At 37.5% G+C, this 27,610-nt stretch overlaps 1 protein-coding gene across 2 annotated transcripts; it reads left to right on the top strand.

Annotated features, from left to right (window-relative positions):
• Positions 1–1,863: 1,863 nt before the first annotated feature.
• tp73 (tumor protein p73) lies at positions 1,864–27,212 on the top strand. 2 transcript variants are annotated; one of them, XM_023335366.1, is made up of 13 exons: positions 1,864–1,937; positions 2,770–2,920; positions 9,759–10,007; positions 20,212–20,398; positions 20,616–20,731; positions 21,471–21,580; positions 21,846–21,988; positions 22,105–22,193; positions 22,699–22,826; positions 23,115–23,269; positions 23,386–23,515; positions 24,947–25,040; positions 25,311–27,212. In XM_023335366.1, the coding sequence occupies exons 1-13, from the start codon at positions 1,879–1,881 to the stop codon at positions 25,710–25,712; spliced, it is 2,013 nt and encodes a 670-aa protein (XP_023191134.1). In that variant the 5' UTR covers positions 1,864–1,878; the 3' UTR covers positions 25,713–27,212. The 2 variants fall into 2 exon arrangements, with proteins under 2 accessions (XP_023191134.1, XP_023191127.1); XM_023335359.1 differs by lacking the exons at positions 1,864–1,937; positions 2,770–2,920 and adding an exon at positions 8,783–9,048.
• Positions 27,213–27,610: the final 398 nt, after the last annotated feature.

The raw sequence follows: 27,610 nt of genomic DNA, 5'->3' as shown, positions 1-27,610 counted from the left end.
GTAGAAAGACGTTACAACTCAAGAGATATAGGCCTATAGGCCTACTTATTAGTGAGCGAAATAGTAATAAAAACCAGTTTGTTCAGTGTGATCCAAAAGTGGAGTGGTACGGCGGCGCAGTAGTGTTTCTGCCATGAGCCATGTGTGTGATGGAGTCATATTAAAAGAGGACAGGAGGATGCGGTGCAGAAACCGGGGAGGATAGGCTTCCCCTCGGAATGGAAAAGGCGATGAGTGAGGCAGGTCTGGACTCGCTCAGGCCCCCTGGCGCCCTGTGGCACCTCGCTGGGGCTACATGAGTGCAATCACACGGGAATGAAGGCGTTCTGTGTTCCCGTGTGTGTTGAACCCCTTCCACTATTTCATTCGACGAAAACTTTGTGTAACAACTACCGCGCTAAACACTTTATCTAGTAGGCCGTGCACCACCACAGCTATACTTAACTTAAAATAAGGACAGCACGGCGCTGGATCTTCTTGGTATGGCTCTTCGCCCAGAGCGTCTTTCTCTACTAGGCGGTATGCAAAAGAAGTTAGCACTTGCTAATCAAGCAAATGTTCTGTTGTTTATTGGCACGGACAGTTCATCGGGTGTCTGTCATTGTTGTCCACTGATCATTGCAGGCTGCAGGTGTTTTCTATTCAAGAATGCAATTGGTGAATTAAGCGCTTACTTTTTTTTTTTTTTTTTTAAAGAAATCTAGTGTGTATTTGATAATCTGTAGTTCAAAATCTGAAATATGTAAACTAGATTGATCGGTCCTGAACAGACATTTAAAAACTCAGTTTGTGATTTTTTTTTCTTTCTGTTTTTAAAAAACACAATACTTTTAAAGCATCTAGATACAATTAATAAATACTCGCTTTTCCAACTTACTCCAGATTATTTTAAGCAAACTCTTGGTTTGTGAACCTTATTAAGAAATGTAGTTTTCCCTCAAAAGTAGCTCAATATTTGTCTCCGTCTCAGACACAGGAGGGGCTCAGTGAGAGCAGCAATCACGCAAGAATTACCAATGATGGAAATAGAGCACAGTTTAGTAGGGGTGCACCGATTACAATTTTCTGGCCGTTTATCACAGATTATCAATCTTCCAAAAAGCTTAACCTGCCGATTCCAATTTTGACCGATACCAATTTTTTTGTCTGAAATGTTGCTCAATATAGCAAGAAAGTTGTTGAGTTGGTAACAGTGGGGTCAATATTGTTAATTATAAATGTGCAGACATAACCTGGTGGGCCGATCAGTCAGTCAAACCTTTCTCAAAGGAGAGCAAAAGAAGACAGTGGTTGATTCTTAGATCTTTGCCAAGCTAGATAAGATCAGTGGATAGGATCGGCTTCATATGTAAAGACTGGCCGATCTCTCAAAATTAGGGAAATTGGCTCTGATAAATAGGCTGGCCGATAAATCGGTGCACCCCTACAGTTTAGTTGTTCTTGATGTCATTTCCAAAAACAAGTTTCAGACTTTAGAGGTGAATGGACCGAGTAGACAGTAGCACTTGTAATACCCTTTATAAAGAGTCTTAGACTTGCTCTCCACCAAACTTCTCTTTTAAGGCGTTTATGATGAACCAAAGATTGATGTGGATAAATAATTTATATTTCTGACTATCTGTGTCTCAAAGCTCTACATGAGTTAAGTGCTTTGATTCTACTTTGCAAATAACTCACAGCAAAATTGCTCTACCATAAAATAACCACACCCCAGTGGTTGTTTCGGAGATTTGAATGTTAATTGTGTTTTTCTGCATTATCCGTGCATTCCTACTCAATTATTATTTCAGATATTCACCATTCATTATGCAAACTTAATGAAATATCTCTGTGGCTCGCAGTGCGATCTGCCCCTCATCAAACTGCCCGTCCTTTAAGATGTCCCAGTCCGCTGTTGTTGAGGAAGGAGGCACATTGGAGCACCTGTGGAGCTCTCTGTGAGTCAGCACCTGCTGATGACTGCTTTCTGTGATCATACTTTTTATTAAAGCAATCTATTTTTTTCAGTTTAACTCATTGCTTTTGTGGCAATTCATTTTATAGATTACCCAATGAGGTGAAAAACAAACGTATGTTGCATCCACTTTAAGTTGTGATGCAAAGGTTTTCTGATGGTGAAGGTTAATTATTAGCTTTCTATAATCAACCAAACATTAATATAAAGAAGTGTGGTTTTTATCATAAACCAGGCTTATAATAAATGACATTACCAGCCGAATTATTCTAATAATCCAGTAGTGTTTTAATAAGAGTTTTGATGTTTGTGAGATGACACACCACTTAGGGAACCATTCTGTTAAGGGGTGACTTGAACAGTTGGAAAAAAGAGTTATGTTTCAATTGTGCCTCAGATAGTTTTCCCATTCTATATTATGATATCTACCGATTGATTTGAGATAGTAATAAAACATGGCTTTACATCACAGCAGACTGGTAATGCCAAAGTTAGCATCTTATTCAAGATTTGTATTTGCTACTTAAAACCAGTGTTTTTTTGTTTTTTTTACCCAGGATCCTGGACGGCATTTTATAATCTCTTGTTCAAGATATGTAAAACAAAATAATTATTTTAAATGTTTTTTGCCACAAAATCTTCTACGCTGATTACAAATTTTTAAAATACTTTAAGGTTGTAAAACATGTTTGAAGAAAATAAAGAAAAAAGTAGCCCTGTTGTTTTCGTGAAAGTAAATAGGCTACAGGTTGAATTTTTCATAAATGTACTTTATTCGTGAACATTTCATATTCATGATATTTTTGTCCACCTAGAGAGCCAGACAGCACCTATTATGAGCTTCCCCCAAGCAGCCAGCGAGGTGAGCACCCGGTTCCATCTACCAGCACGCCAGGGAATCACCGAAACTGTGCGGAGGTCTCCATGGACGTCTATCACATCAGAGACATGAACGACAATGTCATGGTAGGAACATGAGTGTTGCTTTGGTTTTCAGAAGCATATAATTTAATTTGTTTTTTGCAAGATTATTTTAGATAAATAAAATAATATTTTCTCCTGCTTATTGCTCTTATACATAAACAGTTTTAGCCTTTTCTTTTGGTGTGTTTTCCACCTTTCCCTCCTTTTCAGGGAGAATTCCCACCTATATAGTTTCCCTCTCCTCAGCAGGTTTTTCCCTCTCTGTTTCTCTGCTGAGCGATCTGTTGGGACTGTGGGGTGGTCTGTGGGTGTGTGTGTGTGTGTATGTAGGGGTGTGTGCGTGTCTATGTGCTGAGGGAGGGATCATGAAATCCCACAGTGCCCCTTGCTGCTCCACTGTGGAGCACACACTACCCATCTGTTGGGTAGTGTGTGTATGTGTGCAGATGCATTAACAAGCAAGCACATTAAGTTTGCAGGTGATTGCTCGGCAGGTGGCACCTGTTAAACTTCACGTTCACGAGGAAAAAATAAACAGCAAATCTCTTTTTAATACAGGGAAATAATTGCAGGTCTCATTTTGACTTGACTCATCTTGTGACTTTTATGAATCTTTGTCTCAAAACCCGATTTCCAACCCCACCTCTGCTTTGTGTCTTTCCGATTTTGAATATTGGTCTCATGTCATTTTTAAGTGGGCAAGTCTGGACCTGTCGGTCTGGTTAATGAACAGTCATGACAGAAAAAAAAGAGAGAGCGAGAGAGAGGGGCAGGGCGAGAATTTGTTGTTGGATTGTTGTTAGACGCATGGCAAATAAAGAAGGCCAAGTGGAGAAAGAGAAGTGGAGGAGGAAGAGGCAGGGCATCTTCGGTCCTCCATCATGTCCGGCTGCACAGAAAGGTCACCTGGCTGCACAGAGGTCACATGTTACGGTCCAACCTGACCACAGAAGCGTTGCAGAGGCAGGTTTATCTTGTCAGGAGCCTAACGATGCTGTGTGATGTGGTGAGTTGATGCACATTTACAACAGTGCAAACTGAGTTTGATTTATTTGAAAACAGTTATGCAGAAGATTGTATTGCTAAAGTCTTCTGAATATTATCTCTATATTTAAGTGTTCACTAATAGCATAGATGGAAAAAATGTTTGAGATGTGACTTGATTTTTATTGATTATGGTGTTTGAGCTTTTAAAAACAAGTAAAGTTTAATATGTGCTTTGGGATATTTAACAGTCATTTCTAATATGATTTAATGTGATTTTTAAAAGATTTATTTGGAACACTTTCTACTGTATTTGAAAAGGTATTCCCGAGGGGATAACATTAAATTTTCTTGTGCTTTGCTTTAGTTTATGTTAACCAGGTAAAATTATGAGAACCGTATTAAGAGATAGGTTGGTACAGTTTGGACCCGCCTGCTCCATGTTTCCCCGATGGGGGGGTTTACCTGAGCAAGAGAAACAGCAGAAGGCAGTAAATCTGACCGCCTCTTGTTTTCTTGGTTCCTACCTATTTACCTGTCACTTTATTAGTCAAATATTTTCATTTTTTAACACTAGTCAATCAGATTTCCAGCAATCAACATATGTAGGTATTGAGACTTACTGAACAGAATCGCTTGAAATGCAAACTGGGGATCAGAAGGGTCAAATAAGAAAAGCTAAGTTGCTTAGTAAGTGGCATTAATGTTGGAGTAGATATCTGGTCTGCATGTTTCAGAAACTGCTGACCGACTGCAGATTTTCAGCATAACTTTGATTTTTGGAGCATTAGATCTGATTTAGAGAAAATGACCAGAAAAAGAAAAAAAAATATGAATTGCCTTGTTGATGTCAGAGGAGAATGATTGGTTTGAAATGATTGAAAGACAACAATTATTACTGTAAACTTTAAAGCAGATGGACAGTAACAGAAGAGCACACAACAGGGACTCTTAATTCTTCTCTTGCATCCATAATGGCCCTAATTAGATATCACATTTTACTTGTTTTACATGAAGTTACAGCACTTTGAGATTTGAAGTCTCCTTTTTGCATTTCGCCTCATATATCCAGCAGGGGGAAACCTTGATGCACACACTTCTGCATTAACCACCCTTTATCCTTGCATCTGTATACCATGTGTTTCCATCAGGAAAGTTAAACAAATATAGGTAGTGTTTATATGTTTTCATTTTGTTCATTTGTGCAGCTAAGCTTTCATTTTTCTCCAACCTCCTTCCAATAGATGCGACTGAACCATGCTGGCTTCTATTGTTGAACATGTTAAGTGGCCGTGGTGTTTTATATCATTACAAGGTTTGATATAATAAGTGGCTGTAAAAATAGGTAACAGTTATTTTATCCTGGACCTTTTGTGTTTCATTCACTGTGACAAGTGAAGGTAGCTGCAGCAGGCTTATCCTGGTCTCTTAGTGTTTTGAGCCTTTAAGCTTGGCTTTGAGTGGCAGCAGCCAGGATGACTGCCCATAGGGAAGATCGCATGATGCTGGGACGGGAATCACGTACACACACATGAACACACGCACATTTGCTCACACAGTTGCAGCGAAGGCTTTAGCTCTTGTTTCAACTTGTTGTGAATTCAGTTCAGGTATTAACACAGAGCGCACCTGGGAGTGTATGTGTGTGTGTGTGTCCGGGTGTGTGAAATACGTTTTTTTTCTTTCTTTTTTTTTTGCTGTTGACACATACACCTGGACCTCTTTTGTGCCCAGAAAGCTTCTTTAATAATAGAGCTAGGTTGTAAACAGACATTAGGGGGACATCCCAATTACTTTATACATCCCACTTATAAGAAAGGCAAACATCAGTATAAATGCTAATTGTCATATATTTTAGATGGACGTGCGAGAAAGCAAAATTTTTATCTCTGCAAATGTGTTTTTTCAGTTGCAGTGTTTGTCATTATTTTCTAAGAATCTGACTTTATCTGTACAGCACATACCTAGCACTCAATCTGTCGCTGTATGGATCCAAGCAGCAACACTTTGGTGAATTAATAATAGTTTGTATTTAATTTTGAACATTGACTGAATTTAGTTTTTTCCACTTACTGATAGAACGATAAGACAGATGTGGAGCATTGAGTCAAAGTTTGAAATAAGTGTATCTTATAAAGGGGAAATGGAATGGAAAAGTCCTGTTTTTTCTGTTTTTATGTTTTTGTTTGTTTGGTTTGAAAAATTGTCAACAGTAGCTTACCATGTTTGGTTAATCAATGATGTCTAGAAAAGTGCATACAGTCTTACTTTAGCTCACTTAAAGCCACAACATGTAAAAAAGTAGTTGCCTTCTTTATGGTACCTGTGATGGACCGAGTTAAAAAACAGGAGGAGTCGCAGGACATATTAGAAAAATAGGGTTTTTTATTTTAACCCAAAGATTATAAATAACAAAAGATAAACTGAGCTCATAAAAGAGGTAAAAGAAACAAAACTGAACTCAGGCAAAAAAAAATTTAAACAAACTGGCTGCACAAACAAACATAACTGACCTAACAAAGAAATGACACACAGGGGTTTATATACTGGCTGATCAGACCAATAAAGACACAATAGGTTAACTAAACAGAATACAATTACAAATAACACAAAAACAAATAACAGTGCAGCTAAGTTTGGCTAAACTAAAGACCCAAAAATGAAAATCAAAAAATATTAAACTTTAAATACTAATATTTACTTAAATACAAAACTTATCTAAATAAAGAAACTACAAATTCCCCCTGCCAGCAGGAACTAGTGGTTTGGTCCAATCAGCATGTAAGCCTGCTGAGTCCTGGTTCCCATCCTTTGTCTGGCAACTGCAAGGCAGGTAAGTACCAGCAGGAAAACAAACAGAATTAATCGTAAGCAAACAAAATTAACTTTAAGTTGATATAAATACATATGCCAACTAAATGTGCGCGCTAACAAATAGAACGAATGCATTCAAATCAACTAATAAATGTTTTTATTGAAACTAAAGTGTTGTTGTGTTTATATGAAAAAATAAACTGTGCATAAAAAGAATTACCAACAAAGGAGTGTGGCCATGGATTTGGCCATCACAGTACCTTAAATTGTTTTATCAGTGAGTGTGCAGGATTTGATTGTTTTTGAAGGAAGGAAGAAGAAAGAAAGGAAGGAAAGAAAGGAAAAAGTTAAGGAAGAAATGATTGAATAAATGAATGAGCAAAGGAAGGAAAAAAGAAGGAAGGAAGTAATCAAGGAGGAAAACAATATTTTGCTTTGTCACATTATAACCTTAAATTTGATTTAATTGGATTTCTTATGTGCGTGTGAGCAATCTAGAAATAAGACATTTGATGATTTTACATTTTTCACAAATAAATAATCCGATAAGTAGGCTGTGTATTTGTATGCAGTCCCTCTGAGTAAATATTGAACAAAGCCACGTTTCGCTCTAAGAACAGCTCCACATATTTTATAGGGTTTCAACACCATCTTGTGCATGCAGACTCTCCATTCTTTGGCCATTCTTCTTTGAAATTGGCTCAATCTAAGAAAGATTGAGTGGAGTTTGAGTACAAAGAATAGTTTGAAATTCTTCTCATATATTCTGAATTTAACTTTGTACTTGGATTAGGCCATTGTGAGTGGGTTTTCTTGCAGTTTCCTGACCAGCTTTCCTGTCCCTGCTGAAGAAACCATCCCCACAGCATTGGTTCTGCCACAACCAGAACCATGTGCAGGCTGGGGATGAATGTGTGTTGAAGAATAATTCACGGGACATTAAACGTTTTCAATGCACTGCACATGACATATGAGTGCATTAAACAGGACATGCAATGCTCCTGAGTCTGTATAAAACTTAAAATGAAACATCAGAAACCAACAATCATCTTCAAGTACTATTGACTTTGTTTAACAACTCATTTTATTGGCTCATGTAGTTAACATAATAATTCTTAAGGCAAGATTTGGCAAGCGTATTTATAGCACAGGCAGTCCAAGACATCATCCATCCATTTTCTAACACCCTTGTCCCTAATGGGGTCAGGAGGGGTGCTGGTACCTATCTCCAGTGAACGTTTTGGGCGAGAGGCGGGGTCACCCTGGACAGGTCGCCAGTCTATCGCATGGCTCCAAGACATCGTTAAGAAAGATAAAAAGAAAAAGAAAAAAGTTTTTAAGTTCGTATTTAAAGAGAGAGATTAATATACCAAATACAGCACAGGCTTTTTGGGTCCATGTTTTATTGCAATGCTATTTAACTGACGTGTTGAAAAATGTGCTCTTCAATGAAACACATGTAACTCAATTTTAAAGAACTTGAAATGTCTTTTCACACAAAAAAGAATAAATTCACTCTGTCCATATGGTACACTTTAATTGAAAAATAAAAACTGTGAATTGGTCGACACTTGGTATTTTGGCAAACACACAGTTGAGAAATTAAAGTCCATCAGTTAAAGCTTGAAACTTTTGTCTACTTTCCAATTTATGTGAAACATATAACATTATTTATTTCATGCTTGCAAAGCCGTTGGAAGTTTCCTCTTCTGAGAGTGCTGACCACCTGACTGTGTTACTGACTGTATTAGTCAGGCTTGTGTGCACAAACCAAAAAGTCAAATTCCCTGTTTGTGCACACAAACCTCACCAATACAGCCGATTCAAATTCTTATTTAGAGTGAGATTGATCTGCAATGCAGGAAGGTGGGGGTTGTGACCTTTGAACTTCTGTTCTTTTGTGTGTTTTTTTCCCCTCTCTCTCTCTCTCCTCGCTCACGCCCTGTATCTTGCTCTCGATGTCAGACCAGACAGTGTTGACTTAGAGTAGGCCTTTACAAGGTGTTTCGGAGCATGTGTGTACATGCGCCCCGGCATTGCCGTCTATGTCCGGGCATGCCATAATTAGAATGTCGTACCATTTTTTGGGTTCCCATCCCTCTTTCCCTTCTCCGCTTCTCTCCCCTCATCTCAGTGTATCATTCCTCTCTCTCCACACCAGTCCTCACCTTTTCTTTTCCCCTTGTCCTGGCAGCACATGTGCCTTGAGTGTGCGGTAGAACATGTCCACTGATGCACACCTTGCTTGAGGTCTGAGGTTATAGGCTATGCTCCTGCACTCTGCGGTGCTCTGTTGTGTTTGGACGTTTGACTGGCGGAAGATTTGATAAATGAGACCAATGCTCTAGAGGATGTACTACGTGAAAAAGAAGGTAAAATTTCTTTTTTTGTTTTCTTTGGCTGGTAGTTTGTTTTTCTAATGCAGTTTTTTGACGTGTCTAAATCAGAAACAAAAAAAATCGGGTTTGTTTTTAAAATCTAGATTAGTTTTACTATTACTTTCACTTAATTGTATGGGTTCTAGTTATTGAAGGTACAGCAGGAAAATTACTGTTAATGATCATCGTGCAAAGTGAACGGGTGAACTTGTTTATGTTTATAATTTTTAAAAATTATTCTTTTGTGTGTGTTTTTATGGACATCCTATGCCAGAAAACTAAGGTAGTTTATGTACAGCCAAGTTTGGGCCTAAAAGAAGTCATTAACACTTATTTTTACATACAGCACATCATCGCTCTTCGTAAACACGCTGGAGAGAAAAAAAATGGGAAAGGGCATGCATTTAGGCAGACCTTGTTATGTCTATGTTGTACAACATGTGTCACATAACCACAAGGAAGCTGCAGGAAGGACCTCTGTACAAATGCTCTGTACATTTCACCAAAAATGCAGATGTGGGAAACCTACTCAGTTAAACATGCAGCATCACACATAGATCTCCCTCTTCTTCTGTAACCTGACCTCCCTTAAGCTTCCAAAACCTCTGTCTCTCTCGCACCTCTAGCTGTGTCCTCCCTCTGCCTTCCTGCTCCCTCCCTTTTTCACCTGTTTCGTTCTCTTCCCTCTTGGCTTCTCCCCCCAGTCCCAGTACAACTTGCTGAGCAGCAGCATGGAGAGCCTGGGGAGCCGCGCCACGTCCGCCAGCCCCTACAGCTCCGAGAACACGTCTTCGTCGGCCGTGCCCACCCCTTCGCCTTACTCCCAGCCCAACTCCACCTTTGAGGGCCTGTCCCCTGCCCCGGCAATCCCCTCCAACACCGACTACCCGGGGCCGCATGCCTTCCAGGTGTCCTTCCAGCAGTCCAGCACCGCCAAGTCCGCCACATGGACCGTGAGTAGACAAACACACACACACGTTTGAGGCCTTGACATGCAGCTTCCCTGTCTGTGCATGCAGGAGCTTTTTTTCCTCTTTCTGTCTCAGTGTTAGTCACACACTCATCAATATTCACACGGAGACACTCATTCTCACACATTCACCCCAGCCCGCACATGTGCAGGCGTGTTGAGTGCAGGCAAAAGCGGGTCCAGTGATTTATCTTGTCTTCTATTAAAATTTTTAGAAATCTGCCTGATGAGCACAGCAGAGAAAGTCTCGTCCAATGGAACTGCTTAGAAACATTTTGTCTTAATTGTGTGACACTGACATATTCTGTTATAGTTTTGAGAATATTTAAATAATGGCATTTAATATGCATCTAAGAGTTGTAGTAAATATATGTTGGTGCAGATGACATGGTAGTAATAATAATGAAAGACTAACACGATCAAACTTGGGACGTTTTGAGATATGCATCGTGGGAAACCGAACTTTAGGGATAGAGGGAAGGCCGAACACAATCAATCATGCAAGCCTTTACAGATCTTCATCTGATGATGTGCCTAACCTTCCATCAAACATAGGCTTAGGACAACATCACATATGTATTACTGATATAATCCACACATTGTGTGAAAAATGTTCCATCAGTAGCAGAGCTTGAATAAGTACCAATCGACCAGAGACTGGAATTAGACAATCATCAGCACGTCAAATCTGTAAATCTTTTTTCTTTACTGCTTATGAAGTGTGTCAACTCTCACTATATTCTGCTTATAAACCAACAACCAACAGTATGTAATTTGATGGTTATTTATTTTAGTTTAGCAGCGTTGAAGCGCAGGTTCAGACAGATTCTTTGAGATCTAAATGGGGAAAAAGGAAATTAGTTTTTTAATGTTTGTTCTATTCGAAGCTACTAACTATCTAATAACCTATTTTTGTTGTTTTGTTGTATTTTATTTAGAGTAAAAAATATTAAATCTGCAAAAATTGAAATCAACACGTCAGACCAGAAAAAAGTGGAAGTCGGCCAAGAAAGTCTTGATTGTCATCTCTCTTTGAGGAACTTTCCTGAGAGAAACCTAAGCGAGGATATTTACATTAGAAGCATAAAGGAGCATAAGGTGATGTGACAGTGGTGAAAGACAGGTGAAATGGGAGCTGCGTAATTTGTCATCAAACCACTGAGAAACCTCTCGCTGGAAAGGTGTCACCTCCGACTGTCACACAGTTGACCTCCCTGAAACAAGAGAAACAAGAGACAAACCGCTCTTCCCTCACACTGTGTGTGAGGCTGAAGTCCTCGGGGGCTGTGTGTTTGCTTGGAGTAACCATGCGTGATGGACTCCTTCAGTCTGTCCTCGGTGATGTAAGAAGATCCTGCCTTGGACATTAGCGCAGTGGTCTTTGACCTGACACTTTTCTTTCTCTGTCTTTTCCTTCTTCCCCGTCTTAGCATGCGCTCATGGTTGTCACCTCTGGCGCCCAAAAGTTTTCCTTTCTATCCTCTGATAAATTCTGTCTCCCTATCCTCTTCGTCTCCTTTAAATTTCTCAACCACATTGCATTCACATAACCCAAAAACAACAGAATAAAAAAAATGAACTGGAAGAAAATAATTCAATGAGCCAAAAGCAGATCCCTCTGTTTGCTTTTAAAATTTGGTGTTTTCGTCTGATACTTGATAGAGATAATAAAGAATTATTCCTAGCAAACGAAGCAAATATTTTATGGGGATTTGAAGTGAATAGGCTTAAGCTCCTTATACTGCTGATGCGCTTACCAGCCTGCTAAACACACAGATTACTTTGAATAATAAAAAATTCCTAAAGTTATAATTCTTCTCACACAGTTCAGTAGACTCTTTTGATATTTGACATCTTCAGCCAAATGTTTTTTTTTAAAGTTCTGCAGTAAACATGAATCTCTTGTAAAGGTTGCTGACCCCGACTTCACACAAAGTTTTGTGCCTAAAACACATCAAATTCACAAAACGTCTCTGTGAGCAAAGTAAAGATAGTCTGTTTGATCTAACATAGCTATAAGGTTCGATTCAGTTTGCTTCAATTCAGCTTTAATTATTCATTAAAGTTTACAACAAATGTCTTCTTTAAAAACTTTGCAAAGTTTAATTCATAAAAAGAAAGCATCAGGTCAGTTTAATTCAACCCAATCATCAGGTTCAACTTTAACCACATACATTCCAATTTGAACCTAGTTATTGGTTATGCAGTCAATTTTTGTTTTGTGATGCCAATTGGTACAAAGTTGTCAACCTAAGGAAATCCGACTTGTGGTTTTGGTTACTCACTTTGCATCATGCCCTCCTCCTGATCAAATGGCGCCAGAGGAAAGGAACAACTCCTTCATGACAGAAAGAAACCTCCAGCTGAACCTGGAATTTATGAACTGAATAAGTTCATAAATTCACTATTGAAACCCTTTCAAAATGTCGGTTTTCATTGTGTAATGTTGGCAAAAGGCACTTGTTGATGCTCAGAGAAAAAAGCATTAGTTCTCCTTATGCTTAGTTCTCCCTGGTTGATTTTTGTTTTTCTTTGAGGCGATAAACTGCTTTGCTATCATCTCAAGAGAAGACACAAAGGAGTGTTTGACTGGAAAATGACTTTTACTGAAAATAGGGATTGAGAAGATAACCTGTGATTATTTTAGTGCCTCCACTGCCATTAAACAAGGGGATCAGAGTGAGGGATTTAGTCTTTTATAAGGCTTCGCTCTGTCTTCTGGGCTTGGCGGTAGAATTGGAGAAGCAAAATCAGGATGAAAAAACTCTTCTTGAGCTATGAAGCAACTTTTTTTTTTTTTAAAAACCAAATAAACTTGCTGCTAGGAATTTTTTATGGAAATCTGCTAAGCAAAAAGAAAGCATATGTAGTCTCTTCCAATAGTGTCTACACCTTGTAAAAATATTTTTCACATAACAACCACAAACTTCAGTGTACTTTATTGGGATTTTATGGGATGGACTAACCCAAAGTGGCACATTATCATGAAGTGGCAGTAAACTGACACGTGGTTTCAAACACTACTGTAAATTAGAACTTTATTCATTTTATTCTTTTATTTATTTTTCAGACACTAATTAATAAATGTATGTAAATATATCAGAACAAACATGACTATGTAACTAAAAGAAATTAAAACAATTCTAGATGCAAAAAAATAAATCTACAAATGATCTGTTCCAAAAGGAAAATAGGGCAGCAGAGCTATTTTTTTTTCTGTCCCTTTATGAACTTGTTAATATCTTAAAAATTAGACAATTGTAACATCGCACCTAATTTTGCTTGTTGTGTGTATCTTGCAAATCACGTAAAATCTGAGTGCTGGTCATTTGTATTCAACCTCCTCGAGTCGATGCTTTTTATAACCATCTTTCTCTGAAGGTCTTTTGAGGTGCAGCCATGTTCAATATTATTAGAATACTATTGTAAAATTAATTACTTTCAGTAACAACTTTCATTCAGACATATTATTTAAATTAATTAGACACAGACTGATGTTTTTCAGTATTTCTTTCTGCTAATTATGATGATTTGCTGGTTAAATGGAATGAAAACACAATATTCCATCAGAATAATAACAAAAAACCTTTTAATACTTCATAAAAAGCATATTTAATATCTTCTTGAAGGTTGCTATTTTCAAAAAGTGCTTTTTATCTGACAAATGAGTCTCATCAGGAAAATAAATATTCTGATTCATTGAATATGACTGTTGTCTCTGATAGTTTTGTATATTTAGACATTAATATATTCCGCTCCTGAAAATACCTGAAGCTCAGTCAATCAGATGGAGAGTTACAGCTATTTCAAATCCTGCAGCGTATACTAACTTGTACTTAGGTCTGGACTTTGACTGGGCCATTTTCGCACATGAATTTGCTTTGATCTCACGTATTATATTGTTGCTCTGCTTGTTGAAAGATGTCTGTCTGCTCCAGTCTGAAGTCTTGTGACTTAGCACTGCCATTTTATTCAGCTCTATTCCCAATCATTTCTGACCAGCTTCCCTTTACCTGCTGAAAAAAAAGAATCCTCAAAGCATGATCCTGCCACCACCATGTTTCCAAGTGGGAATGGTCTGAGTTCTGAATGCAATTCAGAGGACTGAATTTTATATAAAAGCACCAAAGTAAAGGAGACTGAATACATTTTTCTCATTGTTGCTAGTAAGGAAAAATTTAAAAACCAAATATTTTTTTTTTACATTTCTCAAGTACCTGTGCAGTATGTTTAGTTGGAATATGACGTTATATCTCAGGAAAGACATTGAAGTTTGTGGTTTGTGACAAAATGTAGGCTTGTTGAAAAAGTTTTATTTTTGGGAGCAGCACTTTTTGCATATACTTGCCAGGTTACTGTTACAGTAAGTAGAAAGAAATGACAGATATTCTGTAATTACAGGTCTGGAAAGAAAATATAAGAATAACAGTTTTTTTTAATGGAAGGAGACAGTCAAAGATTAGAGTTTCATTATTATTTTTTTTTATCTTCTTAGAAAAGTTGGATACATATAGTCACATTGCTAAATATAGTCAACCATCTAAGTCTATGCTCATTCCTTGTAGCCTCAGGTAGTGGAATGCCAGCAGGGGAATATTGACTATAATCAGTTGCCTCTTTTCCCAGCTCTTTGCCTCCCACTAAGACTGGGTGGCAAGGCATCGCTTTTGGAGATTACAAGAAATTGAGCTACCTGTTGCATCAAGCTTTTATTGTTAAATCCTTTCCTCTCAGGTCTTCAGCTGCAGTTGTGACGAAATGTTAGATTTATGGCCACATACCGACGGATCCACCATTAAAAGAGGGCAGAGAACAGAAGAACCGATTCTTCCCCCCCACCCATCTTTCATAATGTTTCCACACACCATAATCCCATCCAAGCCCATGTTAAGCCAGCTTGGTAATCCCCCCTCCTTGTCTAGTCAAGACAACACACATTAGTGATAATAGCTCTGAAACTCTGCCGCTCTCCTGCCTCTTAAAGATGATGCCTTCGCTTGGATGCAGACGAGCGTCACCGCGACTGGAAATGAGATCTAACACCTCAGCATTGTCAAATTACAAGACCGCTCTCCATACTTTCAGACTCAGCATGTGTGCGCGTGTGCGCGAGTGTGATTGTGCGCGTGAAAACCGCATTTGATGGGAGTGGGATGTGTGGGGCGGGTGTGTGTGTGTGTGTGTGTGATGCGGCTGAAATGCAGGCTCCAGCATGTACTTCACTACAGCTTGTGAGGAGCTCCTCTTCCCAGCTATTAGCGTCTCTCCGTTAGGACGCAGGTCCCAACAAGTCCTGCACAATGCATCCTTCCTTCCCTTACTTTCCAAATACATCATTCACAGCCACATCACCATGCTCTCCCTGCCAAGCAATGAAAATCTGGGAAAACTCACTTGATACGCACGTGTAGGCCTCTAGAGAAGAATCTACAGATCAAACAAATATGGGAATTTATACTAAAAAGTTGTTAGAGCAAATAGATATATTTGTACCCCTGGCAGAGTTAAGTTAAAAGAAATCTCTTATTTAGTAAAATAATTGTCAGCATACAGTTTTTTTAAATAAAATGTAGAAAAAACTCCTTTTATATAGTTTTGCAATATTTCTTTTAGGATCCCTCTCTCATTTCATGTCAGAAACAATGTCCTTGGTTGAATAAAATTTTTAAATCTAAACTTACCAGAAGGATGAATAAGTTAGCACTTAACCACATATATAATCAGTATTTTATTACTACCATTTACATTTGATAGACTGTGGTGGCCAGGTCAGTTTCACTCCAGGAAGCTGCTTCCTGCTGCCCCCACTGCATGTTGTAGGATGTTATTCAAATTCCTCAAAATGACTAAGTTTTTGGTTTTCAGAAATGCAGTAAATGATTTATGAAATGCAAATTGATTTAAAGAACACACAGTCTGCGTAAAGTAATTTTTTACATCAATGTTATTTTAAATTGGTCATATTTTTTTCTGTCAGAGTTTGTGTAAAGCATAAAAGTGAAAAGAAAATAATTCATTAAGGCTACAAATAGTCTCTTTTCCATTTTGATTTACAATTACAAAGCAAGTGAAAAAAAGCCATTCTAGACGATGTGGATATGTAAAGTATCCACATTCTATGGCGATTCTAAATGCCGCTGTGAGTTTGAAGGTGCACAAGATTTTTTAAAATATTTGTCAGCTGAATTTGCAACAGGCATGCTGCTGCTTGTGTACATGGATGATGGTCTGGCAATTATCACCTTGTCTGCAGGATCCTGTCCTGACCTGCCTACAGGGGTCCTCTATGCAGAAGAAAGGATGTATTCCTCAATCTGTGGCAGCGCTTTATAAAACTGACCGGTTTTTTTTTTTGTTTGTTTGTTTTCTGGGCTATTATAAATGTCTCTGTTTCAGTTTTATGAACAGTATGCTGCAAAAAGAACAACAAAGCTTAATTTGGTACAATTTCTGTTGGTATTAAATTGTACTAAAGAATAAATCTGCAGCACAGTGGGTGAAAAAGAAAATTTTACATGAAACTATTGACATATTCATTTGTGACAGGTTTGTCAGCTGACTATAATTTGGAACTGTTTGTATTAAGATAATTCAAAAGGAAAAAAGAACATTTATCCTAATTTTACCCTCTTTTTACCAATACTAATCAATATTCTTATCTCTTCCCGTTCAGTACTTTCTGTGATCTGAAATAAAGCTTGGTTTAGTCATCACTCGTAATGTCTTGTTTGTACATGAAGATACAGGAGCTACCGCAGATCCTTTTTTTTATTGCTTGCTCTTTACCACAATAATTATCCTGCGTGTGAGTGCGTGTGTAGGTGTGTGTGGGGGAGAGTATATGCAGTATATATACTGGTGACCACAGTAAGGAGCAAAATATACTCTGGAAGGATAAAAACACAGAAATGTTTACTATTTTCCCTTTTTACAGTTATTACATTTAATATTAGGTCAGACTAAGTAAGAAAAAAAACTTTTTGCTGCTGAAATCAGCTTTAAATAACATATGTAACATTGCAGAACACATAAGAGTCTAAGGAGCAGTGAATTGCAGCAGCTCTATGACGAAAGCACTTTTTTTTATTTCACATTATATGAGCCACTACATTTTTTTTCTTGTAGATTCCTTATTGTCTTTTAAATCATGTGGGGGATCCTGAAAACATACAGAAATGAAATTAATTGTATTTAAATGCTGGAAGTGTGAAAAAAAAATACTGAAATATAAAGAGACTTTGTTGGAAAAACAAAACCAGTTGAACAAAGTCTTAAGACATACTGATGACTTATTACAATCTTATTTGAGTTCAGTCAAGCCATAAAAACTAATTTATTGTTAATTTTAAGATCAGTAAAAATAATTTCTATACAGCGTAGAACACAGTCATCACATCTGATACCATCATGTCCATCAACTATTATTTAACTTACTGCGCTTTATAATTTCTTGAAGGTTCATTTTCTTTGATCCTTCACATTTATGTTCCATTAATTTCTGTCGGAAAGCAAACCAATAGTTTATCCATGCATGAGTGATTGCAGTAACATGAAAAGCTCAAAATTCAGTAAATAAAATTAAACATATTTATTCACAGTATTGAGGCTTGTTAGGGAAAATTAAATGGAGTAATGTTGTGCACAGGTATTTTCATCGTTGCCATTGTTCATGGCTAAGGGCATGTGTGTGCAGTTTGGTTGTCAGCCCCCTCTTACCTGTGTATTTCTTTTGTATATGGATGTGTGTGAAATTAGCAAAGAGGGCATTTTATGGGTGGGCTGTTGTTTTAGAACAACCCGTCATAAGTCAGCATAAGTTAGTTTAATTATGCTGATTCGATGACTACCAAATCTCCTTCTGGCCTCCGCCTGAAAAAGTGGTGAAGAAATTAAAAATTATGACTGGATAACTAAAAAACATAACTAAGGAAACAAAAGAACCTGTTTTTTTTGTGTGTTTTTATTTTTTGCTGCAAATAACAATATCCAGTTTTAGGAAATACTTTGCATTAAGCAGTAGCAGAGGATGCAAGACAATGTATCATTGCATCCATGAGGCACACCAGTGTTTAGCTTTCCATCAAGGATTTCAACAGTGGCTGGACAATGACGAGATATGCAGCGATCAGAATTTTGTGGCCTATTTCCAATCGCACTTGAGGAATTTTAAAATAAGAAGATGTAAAGCCTGCATGCATGGGGAGTTGGTAACAGTGTTACCCAGGGTAACCAGTGTTACCCAGGGTAACCAGTGTTACCCCGCGTTCAAATCCTAGTCGATGGTTTACTGCCTGAAGTTTGGATGTTCTCTCTGTGAATGCCTGCTTTCTTTCCAAGTACTCTGGCTTCTTCCCACAGTTCAAAAACATCACTGTTAGGTTACCTGGTTAGTCTTTATGTGTGAGAATATGTGTTGTTGGTTGTTTATCCTCTGTGTCTGTGTGTTGCCCTGTGACGGACTGGCAACCTGTTCAGGGCGTGCCTCACCTCTCACCCAATGACTGATGGAGTTAAAAGCTCAAAAGCACAGCGACTTTTCAGTAATACGTTAAGCTTTCTTGCTGCCTGCTGAAAGTCTTCATCTCTTCCCCTGTCTTGCAGTCTGAATGAAATGTAGACATGACTTCACATTTCCCAGGGTTTCCTATAAAAAAGTTTATGTTTCTGTGATTTATCCTTTTTTTTTTTTACTATTTTTCCTGGAGAAAGAGCGTCGACGCAGAAGAGTGTTGTCAGCTCAACCTGGTAAACTTTACAAGCGGTGTTTTCCCTGCTCATACAAAAATCTGACTTTTGAGATAATAAGTGTCACTAGGACTTTACCACTCTAGACTACATCTGCTATTAGACCCAAAATGTCTCAAAAATGTATTGTTCATAAAACTCCACTTCCAAGATGAAACAGTAGACCGGTCCATGTAATGTAAAGTGACTACTATTATTTTTGGAATTTGTGAAATTATTCACTTTTGAAACGATTATCATTGTAAAGTAATAGGTAAAGATGAATCGCAGCTGATATTTTACATCTACAGATTTCATCCAGAGCCATTTACATAATGGTTCTATTAATTCTGTGGTTCTATTATTTTTCTTGTCTTCCATCTATGAAAAACAACAAGGTTCCACCCTCATGTTTTTGTATGCTACATTACAGATCTAGAGCTGCACATACTTTATCTCTCCTATGCGAGGTGCTATTTTATTTGCTTTTTAGCACATCACAGCATGTCTGTACAAGCCTGAACAGACTTCTTGGTTTTTATCCTGGAAGGTTGTAGATTGAGTTGTGGCATGCTGAGCCTGTTTTATTTCTTGCTAAGTATTTTTATGCACGTGTTTCTGGCACTTACACTCTCCCATGCATGCGTGTACATGTGCAGACGATTGTAAACTAAGGGATTGCAAAAGATTTGGCTTTAACATAGATCAGCATATTTTCTTTTTACTTGTTTTTGTCAAGAGAGATCAACTTGAATGACTTAAGAGAAAAAAAAATTTCTTTTAGTCCGCTGATTTCCAGTTGTTTTTTTTGTTTTTTTATATATATATATACTTCTGGTCATACAGTATGACCTCTGCGGTTCACAAACAGATCCAGTCAGGCATATACTGTAATTTATTTCTAGTGATAGGCTTACATCAGATCACATATTTTTAAAATAATTTTCAGGTAATTGGTTAACAGTTCTGTTTGTTTCTTTCCCTGTAGAATCTTGTTCTTGTTCGTGTTTGTGTCAGACACGTTCTTTTGTTTTTGTCGTTTTGTCTGCGCTTACATTCCGTTTTTCAATCAGTGAATTAATTTCTCTGCACTTTGAGACATTTTTGTGACAAAAATGCTTTTAGTGCACTGTGCTAATTTCATTCATTGGCTGTTATAATATCGTGTGTTTGTGCAATCATTGTGACTGTTGCTTATACTGCATGTAAAACAGTTTCACATTGAAAATGCATTCAATGTAAGATGCAAGTTTACTTTCAAAAAGAAAGAAAAATATGCTATCATGTTACGCATGTTAGCATAACATATCAGCTGAATTGTTCCCAGAATATGTGTCTAGAAAGCACTTTCATTTCTGGTCATTCATTTTCAATTTCCTTTCTTTTTTTCTTAAAAACCTCAATATTATTATTACTATTATTATTCCACGGGACTAACTTCTGGTATCTCTTTTGTTTTTTAGTACTCTCCTTTACTGAAGAAGCTCTACTGTCAAATTGCCAAAACCTGCCCAATCCAGATCAAGGTGTCGTCCTCTCCTCCTCATGGGAGCATCATCCGAGCCATGCCAGTCTACAAAAAGGCAGAGCATGTCACAGAGGTCGTCAAACGGTGCCCCAACCACGAACTTGGACGGGAATTCAATGATGGTATAATTAAGCAAGCTTTACATTTCACATGACATGTAAAGCTTGTATTATGCAAAATGTAAAAGAAATGTAGCAAAAAAAAGCTCAGTTTTGTTTATTAGTTGAATTCAATAGATTAATTTTGAGTTAATGTCACATTAGTCACTTCAAGGGATTTATACTGAATACACTGTGTTTGGATGTAAATCAACAAACTCAATGCTTACGGTCCCCTCAGGTCAAACAGCTCCAGCCAGTCACCTGATCAGAGTAGAGGGAAACAACCTTTGTCAGCATGTGGATGATCCAGTCACTGGCAGACAAAGTGTCTTTGTGCCCTATGAAGCTCCGCAGGTTGGTGGTTCAACATTTCTGTGAATAAGTGAGACACACATGAGATGAAATGCATTTAGTTGGATGGATGAGAACTGAAAACACACAGTCAAGAAATTTGGAGATAAATAGAAAGACATTATCTGCATGAAGGGAAACTTTATGTTCATTGTGATTTCTCTGAATGATGTTAATGTACTCACAGTGTTGGACAGACAACAGGGGTCTAATAACAAAATGAAAACATAACACTCTAATGGACTTGTGATTTAAAAGCTTTGAAAACATATCCTCTTTAAGTTATGTACTCTTAGTAAATTCTTGTGACAGGAAAGACACAGATGTTAAATGAACAGGAATGGAAGAAAAAAAGCAAGTGAAAATATGTGGTGGCATTTGAATGCTTTTGTATTTTCTACTGAAATTAGAAACAAGTTAAAACTCTCAAGTCGCTTAGTCAAGATCGTTGCAGAGAAAAAGAGAATTTCACACAAGTACCTCGAAGTAGGCACATCTATAAATAAAGGGTCCGGGCGTGTGCAGACATGAACAGGCATCATCATGTCTGTGATTGCACCTGTGGAGGGCAATAAAAGGCACGATTGTCTCTTCTCACATCAAAGTGCACTACAACACCTCCCCCTGGTGGTTAATTAATGTTATGAAAGTAATAGCTTGAGGAATAACAATTCTGAAACTTGGCTGAAAGTGTCAGTCAGACTAAGGCAGTTTAGCCTAAATATGTTGTGCTGTGTTTCAGGTTGGGACTGAGTTTACTACCATCCTTTACAATTTCATGTGCAACAGCAGCTGTGTGGGTGGGATGAACAGGAGACCAATTCTCATCATCATTACTTTGGAAACCAGAGAGTAAGTAATTGACACAAGACTCCCCACAATAGCTCTTCTTTTAAATTACACTGCATTTAGACTTAGATGTGTTGATCTAAATGTCTAAAAGTCTAAATGCTCGTTTGATGATTATTTAAAAGTCAAAGTGTTGACAGGTCTACAGCAGAGCAGAGGAACATTAAAGAAACTTTTCAGTTCTTTTTCTGTCATTTTAATTCAATTTATATTGGACCAGTTAAAGTTTTGCCAACAAACGTGTTCAATTCTGTGATAATCTCTGCAGTGGCCAGGTGTTGGGCAGACGATCATTTGAGGGTCGGATATGCGCATGTCCTGGCAGAGACCGCAAAGCAGATGAGGACCACTTCAGGGAGCAACAGGCCCTGAATGACAGCGTGGTCAAAAACGGAAGTGCCAACAAGCGCAGTGAGTTGATAAAAATGAATAATGCTCTATGTGTTGCTAAAACATTTCAAAAGTCAAGAGTGTTTTTATTTTTGAGTTTTTAAAACCTGAATGACTTTGTTTTCTGATGTTTGCAGATTTTAAACAAAGTCCACCAAATATTTCCAGTCCACATATCAACATAAGAAAAAGACGGCATGGAGAGGAAGAGATTTACTATATTCCTGTAAGAATTACTTTGACAGATTTTTCCTTTTACTACTAAAGATAAATTAAAACCTTTTGTCTGTATCTGATCTTTTAGTAATGTAAGCTATCAAATTTAATCCAGCAATAGACAAGCCATCGCAGACATTAATTTCTGATTGCCTTATTTTTCTACACAAAATCAGAGCGAGGCACAGATTTCGAATCAAGCTCATTTTATGTTGTTATGACACAGAAAACAATTGTTCTGGAGTTTTAAATATTATTTCATTTATAACATTCCCAGCATAAAGTTGAAGCAAGCTGACCTAAAGCTAGAAACACAATTTTAAAGGAATTTACACGTTTCATAAATATCAATCAATAGGAAAGGTCTCAAGCTCAGTTATTCCGCTTAGTTCTTGCTTGGTTTTAGCGCCCCCTGCTGTACAAACTGGATTCTGTCGCGCCTTAAATGCGACAGTAGTTTGTCAATGGTACTGACTATTGATCGTCATTATCGCTGATGCTGTCTTTGCGTGCAGGTTCGTGGGCGGGATAATTTTGAGCTGCTGATGAAGATTAAAGACAGTTTGGAGCTGGTTGAGTTGGTACCGCAGCCACTGGTGGACTCCTACAGACAACAAACACAACAGCAGCTGCTGCAGAGACCGTGAGTTCAATTAAAACATACACATGCTACAACTGTGCATGAATTATGACTGAAGAAGAAAATGTTCACTAGCACTGCTTGGTGCAAAAACAAATGTCATAACTAATGTGTAAATGCTCCTGAGACATTTTACTATTTAATTGTTGAATTAAACATGCTGGTTGATTTTGGTTTTGTTGATACTTTTTACCACACTGGATTCTTTGGGGATAAGAAAAATATAAAGTCATCTAAGTATGCAATATAAAACTTCAATTTATCCTTCGTTTTGTTATTTTCTTCCAACAGGAACCATATAGCATCCCCCTCCTCTTATTCTCCGTTGTCCAATATGAACAAGATGCATTCACACAGTGGCCTGGGAAAGACACAGTCCCTCAACCAGATGGTGGGGCACCAACCTCAGCAGCATCCCAACGCCAACCCCACCCTTGCTCACATGGGTAAGTGTTTGCAACACTCTTTTATGATCTGTCCTAAAATCTGCCATTAGACTTCTGGCACATCCAGTACAAACCCAGTAAGACACAGTTCTTGATCATTCCTCTCTTCCCCTTAGGTCAGAGCATTCTCAACAGCAACCACATGCAGGGTAACGGTGACATGAACAGTGGCCACAGCAGTCAGAATATAGTGTCTGCTTCCCACTGCAGCCCGCCACCTTATAACCCTGACCCCAGCCTTGTCAGGTACCTCACCCTGCAGTGACACTCCTTCTTTAGCCAACTGTAAAAGGCCAGCCGGCAGTCAGATGCACTTGTTGGGTTAAATGTGAAATAGTCGGATGTTGATGCTTCAGTGGTTACTTTTTTTTATTTTATTTTGGCCATGTTTAAGTTTACTTTTTGCCAGGTGATGTCTAAATGTAGACAGTTTGGTGTAATTATGGCTGCTTTACAAAAGCTTGCAATTACAATGCAAATCTCTATACCTTATAACTGCCGCCATAATGAAGGTCCAGTTTTTAAAAATATACATTTGTTCTTTTTTCTATTATTATTATTATTTCTCACCCCATAATTTGGCCATCGTATTGTCTAGCATTCTGCGTCAACTTCAGAACTGCTTTTAAAATGCTTTGCGGTGACCACGAACCTAAAACATCAAAATGTCTGTTTATGTAGCAAAGCTGGTCAAGAGGTGTTGACCTTCATTATGCCTGCAATAGCATTTTGTCGCTGTCGGGCAAAAACTTTGTATCTCTATTTTTGATTTTATTGTGAGAATCAACTCAGTTGCTCACTCTTCATTCCTCTCTGTGGTTCCATTGATAATTCTTGAAATATGTCGATGAACATGTCACATGTAAATTCATTTATATTTCCTGTAAAGGTAAATTTTTTTGGAGTTATGAAATTTTTTGTCCGACAGCAACGATTTGTTATTAGTTACAAACTTAGATCTAAAATCCTTCATTCTGTCACTGTGTATACAGTCTGGCTTTGCAATGCACTACTGCTATTTTTCTATAAAGGAAATGTTTAAGTTGTATTAATTTAAAGCTTTTTTTTCCCCCCCACATTCTTTTTTTATATATATATTTTGTTTAGGATAATGTGTCAGTGCAGTCCCTGGTCTTTAAGATATATTTGACAGTTTTGCTACACCATCCTTTTGGTTTTTCGGGGGACTGTTTTGAATATTTGAACAGTTACAATGTACAGACAAACTCTTTTTACAACCTCTTTGTATTAACATTTCATGTATTTATAATAAAGGTTTTTCAGCAAATCAAGAATGTCCTCATGAATCATTAATACAAATGCATGTGTATGCTCTTGCTTCCACCGCATCTATCATGCCGTGTAACCTTGCATAAGCACTTGATAGTAGAGTTGTGCAGTAAATCTGTCACTCAGTCTCAAAATAAATACAGAAATAAAAAAATTATTGATAAACAATTGATCAAAGAAAAATTGACACAAAATTATTAAAAATCATGTACTTTGACAGTCTTTTATTAAATCAAATGTAGTCAATAAGCTAAAGTTTCGATGTTCCTCGTTCTGCTAAGGAATAATTATAGTTTACAATAGTGTTTAAATAATTAATGCTAATATTTTAGTTCTTCCTTCAGCTGTAGTTTTGGTCTAAGAAGCCCTGCTTTTCTTTCCATACAGTTTTCTCACCAGTCTGGGTTGTCAGAACTTCATTGAGTACTTCACCTCACAAGGCCTCCAGTCTGTCTACCATCTCCAAACCCTTACAATGGAGGTAACTACTCTGAAATTAATCATTTACCTGACACACCTTTACGGATTTGGCCTTATAGGAAAAGAAAAAGAAATCAAGCAAAGACCACAGCACAACAAAAACACTAAACCTGCAATTTGCTTAATAGTTGAGACTTGTTTTAAATGCTGTCGGTCCCCATAAACACATATTTTTATTCAACCACAAGAGGGCACTGTAATTCTTCTGCTTTGTGCTTTTGCATTATTACAATTTTATATTCTCTTACATTCTTGTCTGTGCCTTCCCCAGGATTTAGGTGCTCTGAAGATACCTGAACAGTCTCGCCTTGCAATCTGGCGAGGTCTGCAGGACATGAAACAAGGAGCTGTTCATCAACTTCCCAACTCCGCCCATCACCACGAATACCACGGCCAGCAGCTGCTTCGCTCCAGCAGCAACATGGCAGCCTCGGCGATGGCAGCTATCGGGGCGGCAGGCGGGGAGCTGCAGCGTCAGCGGGTCATGGAGGCTGTGCACTTTCGTGTCCGCCACACCATCACAATCCCCAATAGGCCTGGCGTTGTGGGGCCATCTGGGATGACCCCAGCTCCTGATGAATGGGCTGACTTTGGTTTTGACATGCCTGACTGCAAAGAGTCCCGAAGCAAGCATTCCATCAAGGAGGAATTCATGGAGAGCGATGTTCACTGAGACTGCACTTATTTTTTTTATGTCAACATAATTAATTGCTTGTTTATGTGCTCCATCAGGACGTCTGGTGGTTTCGAGAGTTCGGATCTTTCCCAGAGAATTAACTTCCTTTTGAATTGTTGGATTATTCTCAATATCTTTAAAAATCATTTTCCTCCCCAGGATAACACACACAATTCTACACATGCAAAGTAAATTACAGATATAATCATGACTTTTTAAACCTACAACTATTTTGTTCCGTCATAATGTTCACATGTAGAAAGTCAGCCACCAGTTTGCAAGTTTTACGGGGTATTTTTGTTTGTTTGCATATCATTTCTTCTCAACTAAATTATTTATTTTCAGTTTTTTTCCTAACTTGTACAAATGTATATAGAGTATGTTGTAAATGTTTTGGAATAGATGTGGTTAAGGGTATTTAGATTCTAAATGATGCTGTATGAACCAAATGTTTAGGACTGAATAGTAAGTCAATGCTATGGCTACAATACCACAGTTATGTATTTTTTATTAACTATGACAACATGAATAACTTTTAGTTGAATATGTTGTTCATTTATGTTGGCTTCAGCTTTACTTGTGTATATGTTAACAAGTGTTATAGCTTTTACTATTTAATATGCTCTAGAAAATACTGTGCTTGTCCTTTATTTTAGTAACATACTCACAAACAGCAGGAAGAAACGAAGCTTCTGAAACAGTATTATAGTGAAATGACTGGATTTTAATTTGTTGTGTAAATAATAAATTAAGAACAAGATCCCTGTTTATCAAGATGCATTTTCAGAGTAGCTTGAAAGTCCTTGCAGGGCAAGGTCACCATATGTTGACTACTGCAGGAATAGCATGGAATAGTCTTAAACCATTTTTCAATTATGCAAAGACTGAAAACTTTTTCTCAAAACCCTTTTAGTTTACTAATGGAATTCCCAGTTTCCCAGTTACTCAAGGGAAAAATATTAAGAAGAAAAGAAGATGGCTTAAGACTTTTTCAAAGTTTTGTGTGTGTGTCTTTATGGTTCTTTTTTATGACTCCATTCCAGTTTTTTTTTTTTTTTTTTTTTTTGTAGATTTCAAACCAACAACAAAAAATTGTTTCATACCATCACATTTATGTGCACCAAAATAAAAACCTAATTTACGGCCATTTTCTAAAATCCTTAGAAAATGGCTTCTTTTTGAAGTCTCCCCAGTGAGAAACATAATGTCACCCAGTCACCACTGCATGGTCTAAGAACAAGCACTTTAATGCTTTAAAGTTAAATGTCCAAATGATCAGTATTAGGTAAATGGAATTTCAAAAATGTAAATAAAAAATGTTTTGTTTAAATATTCTGATCAAATATCCTTTCTTTTTTGTATTGGTTTTGTAAAGCGATGTAAGATGTTCTTCAGTGTATTTTGCTAAACACAGTGTTTTTCTTTAAATCATAATTTTAAATATTTCCCCTCCTTAATGTCTCTCCTTATCATATTAATAAAGAGTTTCAACTCACATCTCAAGTTTTCAAGTATTTTCTCATTCTCATATTGAGTGATATTGTGCAAATATCCATAATTAAATATTTTTATAGAGCAATGAATAAAGCAAATGTCTGAAAATAGCAAATTAAGATTTGGTCCTTAAGTTAGGCAACGAGTATTTAACCTGTATTTAACAAATTAAATACAAGCTATTTAACATTATATAAGTTAAATAATTTTATACAAGTTAAATATTAATAACTTAGTGGTCATTTTGTGTGTGATAGGGTTAGGTGGAAGAAGATAGACCAGGGAAAAGTTTCACCAGTAGATATGAATCCTCCCATCCATCATCTATCGCCCCTTGTCCTTGGGGGGTGGCGGGGTGCTGGTGTCGTTTTCCAGCAGCCATTGGGCGACAGGCGGAGTAG

This window comes from Xiphophorus maculatus, chromosome 1 (genome assembly GCF_002775205.1).
Source record: "Xiphophorus maculatus strain JP 163 A chromosome 1, X_maculatus-5.0-male, whole genome shotgun sequence".
Taxonomy (NCBI): Eukaryota; Metazoa; Chordata; class Actinopteri; order Cyprinodontiformes; family Poeciliidae; genus Xiphophorus; species Xiphophorus maculatus.
The sequence above is the reverse complement of the archived record's forward strand: the minus strand, read 5'-3'. Positions and strand labels throughout refer to the sequence as shown.